Here is a 9305-nt window from a genome sequence, read left to right on the forward strand (position 1 = left end):
GTATGGGGGAGGGGAGAGAGGATGGGGGAAGGGAGGGGATGAGGGAGAGGGAGAGGGAGGGGGGAAGGAATGGGGGAGAGGGAGAGGGGATGGGGAGGGAGAGGGGATGGGGAGGGGGAGGGGATGGGAGAGAGGAAGAGGGGATGGGGAGGGGATGGGGAGAGGGGATGGGAAAGGAGAGAGGGAATTGGGGAAGGAGAGAGAATAGGGAGGGGGAGAGGGGATGGGAGAGGGAACTGGGGAGGGGAGGAGGAACTGGAGAGGGGTGGAGGAACTAGGGGTAAGAAGAGGAACCTGGGGGGAGGGAACGTGGGAGGGGAGGGGGAATGGGGGAAGAGGGAACTGGGGAGGGGAGAGTAACAGAGGGAGAGGGGACTGGGGAGGGGAGGGTAGCTGGGGGGGAGAAGGAACTGGGGAGGGTAACTGGGAGGCACTCACCGTTCCTGCTCCTCCTTGCCGTGGTCCAGCTCTCGGTCATGGTTGGTCAGGGCTGACACTCGCTCAGCATCCACAGACTTGGGCCATGGGGGTGGTGCAGGGAAGGAAGGCGGGGCCCGGTGCAGCCGGTTCCAGGCGTCATGGGGGCTGGGCAGGCCATGCACAGAGGAGCCCTCCTTAGGGGCAAAGATGCTGCCACCGGGAGCTGGGAACGGAGGCCAAGGAGCATGAGGTCAGGTCTGTCCCCTCCCCAGAAGAATCCAGCAGGGGTTTCAGGTGGGCTGACACTGAGAAGGGGGTACCCCAAGGAGGCCCAGCCCAGAGAGGAGGGAGGTCAGCCAGGCACCAGAGTTCCTGCAGAGAACACAGGTGTGGGGGAGGGGTGTGGGCAGAGGGGGAGGGGGAGGGGGGCACAGGCCCGGTCACTTACCCAGTGCGTGGCTGCCCAGGCCCCCAAAGGCGTGGCTGCTCAGGCTCCCGAGGCCCCCGAAGGTACTTGGTCTGCTGAAGGGGTCTGTGGGGGCAACCGCGGACTCAGGTCTGTGAGGCCTGCGCTGTGGCTTCCACCTGGCTGGGTGGGGCTGCTGCAGAGGCTTTGGGGCTGGTGGGTGCTGCCCACATGACCCAAGGGGCTCCCCGGGGCCACCTTTCCTCCCACCTACTTCCCCCACCCCGAGGTCACTGAGGAACCAGTCAGGCTGCGCTGGCACGAGGCACCCACCTGTCAGGGGGCCAGTGGGCAGGAAGCTGCTGGGATGGGCTGAGGGTCCAAATGGGTTGGAGACAGGATGGGCGGCACCTAGGGGTTTCAGCCAGGTTTGACAGAGGCCAGGAGAGAGCACCAGGGCCTCCCATCTACAGCTCTGCTCACAGGGGAACCCCAATTTCCTCTGTGAACCTCCACCCCATGTTGTCTCGCATGCCCTGAGGGGTGAAATGTGTCCAGTCAGAGTTAAGAGGTGGAATCTACCCCACGATCCAGAGGTGTGACTTGGGGCTACAGCGGAGCCATCCTGGGACCTCAAGGGGGGAAAGGAGGGAGGTGCTGAGTGCAGCCCTTGGAGCAAAGGAGCCCCAGCCTGGGCAGAGACAAAGTCCACAAATAAGTTGCACCTGGATCGGACCACTCCTGAAGCTCTTCTCCCAGAGTTTTCACCTGGGAGCTGATAAAGGGCCTCACTTACTGTGGTGCTGGGCCTCAGGCCCGATGGACATGATTCCGTCTTGAGTGCTGCACACGGCAGCCCCTCATGGCATTCCTGGGCACAGGCCCAGGCCACAGCGCCATGACAACATTAGCCCTGGCCCCCCAACAACCCTCTGAGACCCCTGGAACCCAGTGGAGAGCAACCACGTGGGGCCCTGGCCCTAGGAGGAGACTCAGTGCTGTTGGGTCGGGGGCTGCCCTGCGCCTGGGGGCGGGCCTCCCTCACTGCAGACAGCAGGTTTCTGGTAAAGACCACGAGGGCGTCATCTCTAGGTTACCGCAGCTCCCTCCCAGCCCTGATCCTGGGGACCCCACAGCGGGGTGCTCACACCTCCCACGTGGGCTACTGCAGGTATGGCCATAGATTCTGGTCGCCACTGAGCTCTGGTCGAAAGTTAATGGTACTCTTCTAAACTAGCAAAGACGACAGCCCGCCCCAGGCTATGAACGCAGCTGTGGAGAGCGCAGCCGGCAGAGGAGGAAGTAAATCACCTCAGATGCCTGCGCTGTGCGAAGCTCAAGAATTACACTCTCAACCTCCAGATCAAGCTAGAAAAGGCCGGGAAACAGCAAGACCCAGAAAACACACAGAGAGGGCAACAAGGCCAGAGCGGCTCCTTTAAAGCACGGGTGAAACTGGCCGGGTGCAGTGGCTCCCGCCTGGAATCCTGCACTTTGGGAGGCTGAGGCGGATCACTTGAGGTCAGGAGTTTGAGACCAGCCTGGCCAACATAGTGAAACCCCGTCTCTGCTAAAAATACAAAAATTAGCCAGGCACGGTGGCACATGCCTGTTAATCTCAGCTACTTGGGAGGCTGAGGCAGAATGGCTGGAACCCGGGAGGCAGAGGTTGCAGTGAGCTGAGAGCATGCCGCTGCACCCCAGCCTGGGTGACAGAGTGAGGCTCTATCTCAAAAGTAAATAAAATAAGGGTGAAACAGACGAACTGCTGGTGAGATTAATGAAGGGAAAGAGAGAGATGGCCAGCCAAGCAGGGTTAAGAATGACTAGGGCCTGCAGGGTTCGGGCGTGGCAGGTGGACAGCGACAGCCACGGAGCCGGCCCAAAATCAACTTGCTAGAAACACTCGGGTTACTAAAACGGACTCAAGAAACAGAACGCTTGAGGAGTACCATGCCCAAGGGGAAAAAAATCAGTACTTTGGACTTGAAATGTGAGCCTGCCAAGCCTTCAAAGCAGTGAGGACAGGACCTCACAAGAGCTCCTCCAGAGAACAGAAGGGGAAGCTCCCTAACTCGCTGAAGAAGGCTAACACGGCCCCCGTGGCAAAACCAGGCACACGCAGTTTAGGAAAGGGGGCTCACCTGAACAAAGCGCGGGGGAGCAAACAATCCAGTCCTACACGTGGCTTTCTACACAGAAAGTGTGAAGGAACTGACACGTTTCTTTGCATTGGTAAGAATTTAGCAAGACTGCCAGTTACAAAACCAAGAGATGGCACACAAATCTGCAAAGCAGACATGCCCTTCTGTTTTCTAGCAACAGCTTGGGCAATGTAACTTAATTCCAATCACGGTATTGTAAAATATAAAGCATCCGTGAATAACTCTAAGATCTAAATAAATGAGATAGGGCACGTTCAGGAATAGGAAAATGACACCAGAGAGATACAAATTCCTCTCAGGTTCATGTACATACGTATAACCCAATTCCAGCAAAAGCTGGAACCTAACAGGCAGATTTAAAGTTTATACAGAAGGGAAAAAAGAGCAACAAGGAATTATCCTGCCCCCGCCAGCCAGACATCAAGACCTGCCATGCACGTGGAGACAGACATAGCACTGGTGTGGAGGATGGAGGAGGCCCCACCTCGCAGGACAAATGGCAGGACACTGAGGGACAGCCACCAGGGGTCCAGAGGAGGGAAGGGAGGCAGGGAAGGAGCAGAGTCGGTGGGGTGGGCAGTGCTGAGGGCCCAAAACTGGGCCCCACACTGAGCAGGCGTCCTGAAGGCTGGAGCCAGACTTCGGACAGCCAGGAGCTGCAGCCTGGACCTCCGCTTTCTGAGAAACCCAGACTAGTGGGATGCCACTGCTGTCTACACGACTGTGTACACGAGGGTGCTGGGGAAGGCTCTGGGACAGGCAGCGCAGAGCCCACGTGCACCCGTGTGTGTGTGCGTGTGCATGCAGCTGACCCTTGAACAACACGGGTTTGAACTGTGCGGGTCCCACTTGGACACGGATTTTCCCCCATCCCTGCTGCCCGAGACAGCAAGACCAGCCCTTCCTCCCCGTCAGCCCACTCAGCTGAGGATGAGAATAAAGGTCTTTATCCTCTTCCACGCAGTGAGTGGCAGATCTATTTTCTCTTCCCTGTGACTTTGTTTTCTGAGACAGGGTCTTGCTCTGTTGCCCAGGCTGGAGTGCCATGGTGCCATCATGGCCCGCAGCAACCTTGGCCTCCTGGGCTCCAGTGACCCTCCCGCCTCACCTCCCGCGTAGCCGGGACCTTGGGTGGGCACCACCATGCCTGCTCACGCTGTTTCGTGAGGTTCTCTTCTCTCTAGTTTACTTTGTTGTAAGAACACAGCCCACTGTACGTGGAACACACGATCGGTGCTCACCAACCGTTTATGCCATTAGTGAGGCTTCCTGTCAACAGCAGCCTGAATTAAGGTTTTGGGGGATTAAAGTCATACCTAGATTTTCAACTGCGTGGTGAGGCATGCCCTAGCCTGTGTGGTTCAAGGGTCAACTGTATGTGGATGGGCATGCTTCACATGTGCACACCCATGCACATATATGTAACCATGCCTGCAATGTGGATGCATGTGTGCACATGTGTATGTAACCGTGTCTGCACGTGGATGGGGATGCCTCACGTGTGTGCGTGTATGTAGCCATGTCTGCATGTGGATGCTTCCTGTGTGCACACGTATGTAACCATGTCTGCACATGGATGGGGATGCCTCACGTGCACATGTGTATGTAACCGTGTCTGCATGTGGATGGGGATGCCTCACGTGTGTGCACACGTGGGTATATAGCCATGTCTGCATGTGGGTGGGGACGCTTCGTGCACGCACATGTGTGTATGTAGCCATGTCTGCATGTGGATGCTTCACGTGTACACGTGTGTATGTAGCCATGTCTGCATGTGGATGCTTTGTGTGCGCACACGTGTGCGTATGTAGCCATGTCTGCATGTGGATGCTTCATGTGCGCACACATGTGCGTATGTAGCTATATCTGCATGTGGATGCTTCACATGTGCACAAGTATGTAGCCATGTCTGCATGTGGATGCTTCATGTGCACACGTGTGTATGTAGCCATGTCTGCATGTGGATGCTTCACATGTGCACACGTATGTAGCCATGTCTGCATGTGGATGCTTCGTGTGCGCACACGTGTGCGTATGTAGCCATGTCTGCATGTGGAGGGGGATGCTTTGTGTGCGCACACGTGTGTATGTAACCATGTCTGTATGTGGATGGGGATACTTCATGTGTGCACACGCAGGTGTATATGTAACTGCATCTATGTGGATGCTTCATGTGTGCACACACACGTGTTATGTATGCGGCTGTCAGACGACACGTGTGGTCACGTGCGCTGCTGGGGGGCTGGGGGACTCCGAAGAGCAGGGAAGCCCTCACTGCTCCCCACAGACCCCACCCCAGCCGTGCCACAGAGGACAGCACATGCCAAGTCCTGGGGCTCTTCTCAGGAAATCATCGCAGCTGGACCAGTCCTGGGACCCCCGGAGCAGCTATGCACGTGAGAAAGGCGCGCTGGCGGGCAGGCCCGGCCATGGGAGCAGCTTCCTGCTGTTCAGCGAGAGGCCAGACTCCTCCTGGGAAAGCTAGGCTGGGAGACGGAAGGGGGCAGCCTGGCGCGGGCCTGGGTCCCTGCCGCCTACTCCTTTGCCTCTGGTGCAGCCGGGTGGTCAGAACAGGGAGCTGCAGAGAGGAGGGGCACCCAGGACCAGCCACCTCAGAGCCATGTGGAGTGGGCTGAAGGCCCGCCGGGACACAGTGGGCAGGACGTGGTGGGGAGGAACACCAGCCCCAGGCCCCCGTCTGCTCGGGGGAGGCTGGTGGGGAGGAGGTGGGCTAGTTGTCAGGCTCTGACCTGGCATCAGTAGTGAGCATTAAAGGCTGGTGCCGAGGTCCAGAGAGCGCCGTCACTCCGGCACGGGAAGGCGAGCTTGGTGGGTGGCAAAGGGAGGTTTCTGCCCCCCTCCCCTACATGGCTTCCACTCCAGTCTCACCTGTGCTGGGGAAGAGGGGCCGAGCCAGGTCCTGCGGGTAGTGGAACCCAGCAAACACGCCCGGGGCGGAGGGTCTGCCGAACAGGTCCAGCTTCGCACCCACCTCCAACTTGTGGGGGTCCAGCTGCATCTGCTGGGAGGAGACAGCGTGTCAGGACCGCCTGCCTGGGACCAGCCCTGACCACAGGGCCCAGGCCTGGGGGTGCTGCAGGGACTGGGTGTGAGCCACAGTCCAGAGGGGAACCAGGTGGGATCAATTTCAAGGGTGTGTTTCCTAACTCAGGCTGACCGAAATGTTACACATGATCAGCAAAAAGGGTTAATCTCACGCCCTCGCATTGAGTCTCTGAACAAATCTCAACTGGGATGCTGCATCGTCATGGAAAATAACTTCCTTTTTCCAGCTGGGAGTGGTGGCTCACGCCTGTAATCCCAGCACTTTGGGAGGCTGAGGCAGGTACATCACGAGATCAGGAGTTTGAGAACAGCCTGGCCAAGATGGAGAAACTCTGTCTACTAAAAAGGCAAAAATTAGCCCAGCGTGGTGGTGTGCGCCTGTAATCCCAGCTACTCGGGGGGCTAAGGCAGAAGAATTGCTTGAACCTGGGAGGTGGAGGTTGCAGGGAGCCGAGGTGACGCCATTGTGCTCCAGGCTGGGCGACGGAATCATCGAAAGAAAGAAAAGCTGAGAAGCAAACTCGATGCCCAGGTTGTTCCAAATGTGCTTCAGGGTTTCTCGGTGACGGAATTTGGTTTCAGTTTTCAAAGCTAAATTTGTTAAAATTACACAAAACTGTGTGCCCCTCACTTGCACTGGCCACACCTCAGGGGCCCTGTGACTACCAGGCTGTGGCCACTGCACTGGCCAGGGCAGCTGTGGGAGGCAGGGCCAGGCTTGGGGGCAGACTGGGGCCACCTGTGCCCTCCTCTGGGAGCAGAGGGGCCCAGAGCCAGGAGGGGCGTGTCCTGGTGACTCTGCTGCCTGCACCTGTCCTGCCTCTGACCTGCACTCAGGCCAGCCTGGCCCAGCCCCTCCTGGTCCCTATAGCTTCCTCTGGCACTGCGGTGCTTTTGCTGGCCGTGATGATGTTGGGGTGCTCTGGGGGCAGGATGGGGGGGTGGGGCCGACCGTCTGTGTCCTCTCCCTGGACCTCTCATGGGATCTGACCTCCGCTGAGGAACAACTACGCCCCAAGTTCCTGAGGACACAGCAGGTGTGATGAGGTCTCCCAGCAGTGCTACAGGCAGCCCCCCCGGGAGCACCTCAGAGTCCTCTGCTTGGTCCTCCAGAGGGACCCCCAGACATGCAGTTATAAAGATAGAAGATTCCGCTCTGACATCTCCTGCTGAGGTCTCTCCCAAAAGGCATTGAGGATGTAACGGTTCTTAACATGCGGAGGTGACGTGAGTCATCAGAACAGTGCATGTGGCTGAGGCCACTGTCCCGCTGTCCTGGCCCCCCAAGACCCTCTCCCGCCCCGAAGCTCCCAGCCTGGTGGGGCCTTCACCAAGCTGCCCATGGGGCCACCTCCTTCCTCAGCCTTCCCAGGAGCACAGCAGTTGTGAGTGCCCAGGGTCTGCCAGGGTCACTGCTGAAGACCCAGGAACACAGCAGGTACTCAATCACGTAGCGAGTAGAGGAGGGGGCAGGGCAGAGGACCCCGGTGCACCCCAGTGACGTGCGGAGCTGGTGCGCCATCCCCATGCCCCCGCTCTGCTCCCCGCAGCCCAGCCAGTACCCCTCACTAAGGGATGGACCTGCGGCACCTGGGCACCCACACCGCCCCGAGGCCTCACTGACTCATGTAAAGCACCTCACTCGAGGGTCACAGCCACACACCGTGTGAACACACAGCCTCATACCCGGCCTAGGCACCACCCAGGCTGGCGAGGGCTCCACACACGTCCACACACACGCTGCACCAGCCCGGGAGGTGCCCTCGGGCCTCACCTTCATCTTCTGCTGGTGGCGGTGGATCTGCCAGGCGATCTGCACGTGCACGGCGCACCACCTCCCTGGCTTCTGCAACAGGACGGCGTGCTCAGCGGGCACGCACCACCCCCACCCGCGGCCACCCCGGAGCACCAGGGTCCTCCCCCGCCATAGGCCTTCCCGACCGCACTCACCCTGACCACCGCCCGGTACGGGTCGGACACCTGTGGAGACAGGACAGGAGTGTTAGGTGCAGGCCCCTCGGGAGGCCGAATCCTGGGAGTGCAGCAGACACAGCCCGTCTGCCGCGGCCACCAGTCCACACAGGGCTGGGCCGGGGCATGACATCGCCTGGGGTGGGGAACGGGCGCCACGGACACCTACCCCAGGCGCTTTCTGCAGGAGTGTGTGAACCGCACCAGCCCGGCCGGCCACCTCAATGGGGCTTGAAGTCTGAGGGGAGAAAGAAAGAGCTTGTGTGTGTGTGAGGCTGCCCAGACAGGATGCCTCAGGGACTCCTGGTTCTGGCTGGGCCTGTGCCCCGCTTTGCCTTGCTGTGGGGCCCCCCGTGCTGTCACCCAGGACGACCACACCCTCAGCCCGGCAGTTTCCACCACGGTGAGAAGATGCTCCTGCCAGGGAGAAAGGGCAACCTTCCCTGGGATGCCACTTGCTGCCACGGGTCGAGTGGGGTGAACCCCATCTCCAGCCCAGGAGGAGCTGCTGTGAGCCTGGACGGGCTAATGGGAGATGAGCCACGTTTCCCACCGGGGACTCCAGGGAAAGGGAGGTCCCACAGCAAAGGCTGGCTGCCACGCCTCGCACCTCTCCTGCTCAGACTGACTCATCCACCCCTTCCCTCCGGGCACTGCCTTCCCCAGGAGCAGGTGTGCTGGGGTGTAGCCGGAATGCCCCCTCTCCCAGACTCGGGGCCTCAGCGTCCTGGCTTCCCGGGCTCAGGGTAGTGCCCCTGAGAGTCCCAGTTTGGGGACCCCTGCTTGACACCTGCAGGTGAACCACATGTCCCTTCTCCATTCATCCTCTCAATTGCTCAACCATGGTGGCCTGGGGGGCCCGGCCCCTCTGGTGCCCATCCATGACGTGGGCGTTCCAGGTGAGCCCAGGTGTGCGTGCTGGGCTCTTCACGGCAGCTATGGGCAGTGACTGGGAGGCTGCAGGGTCCCGTGAGGTCAAGGGCTTGGCAGGCACTGGGGATGGCCCAGGCCCTGTCTTCAGAAACCAAGCCCCACAGATGAGGAGGCTTCACGGCTGAGGGCTGTACACCCCTCCATGGGCGGGGAGTTACAACACAAGGCCAGGGACAGTGATGAGGGCCACAGGGTTCCCGCTCTCCTGGTGGACGTGGCACATGACCTCCTGCTGCTTGGGTCCCCTGCGGTATGGACGGCTCTGTAACATCAGGGTCCCCTGCGGTGTGGACGACTCTGTAAGGCCCGGGTCCCCTGCGGTGTGGACGGCCCTGTAAGGCCCG

At 59.8% G+C, this 9305-nt stretch overlaps 1 protein-coding gene across 1 annotated transcript in view; it reads right to left on the reverse strand.

Moving 5' to 3' along the window:
• The window catches only part of FBRSL1 (fibrosin like 1), an 86024-nt gene that overhangs the window by 2666 nt on the left and 74053 nt on the right, over positions 1-9305 (reverse strand). The window contains exons 13-19 of the mRNA XM_032270896.1: positions 8198-8266; positions 8008-8037; positions 7832-7903; positions 5881-6013; positions 1160-1237; positions 869-952; positions 439-643 (exon numbers count right to left, since the gene is read on the reverse strand). Of these exons, the coding sequence (XP_032126787.1) occupies positions 439-643; positions 869-952; positions 1160-1237; positions 5881-6013; positions 7832-7903; positions 8008-8037; positions 8198-8266 (671 nt within the window). The remainder of the gene's footprint in view (positions 1-438; positions 644-868; positions 953-1159; positions 1238-5880; positions 6014-7831; positions 7904-8007; positions 8038-8197; positions 8267-9305) is intronic.

The sequence above is a fragment of the Sapajus apella genome, unplaced genomic scaffold, assembly GCF_009761245.1.
Source record: "Sapajus apella isolate SASKATOON/1434 unplaced genomic scaffold, GSC_monkey_1.0 scaffold218, whole genome shotgun sequence".
NCBI lineage: Eukaryota > Metazoa > Chordata > Mammalia > Primates > Cebidae > Sapajus > Sapajus apella.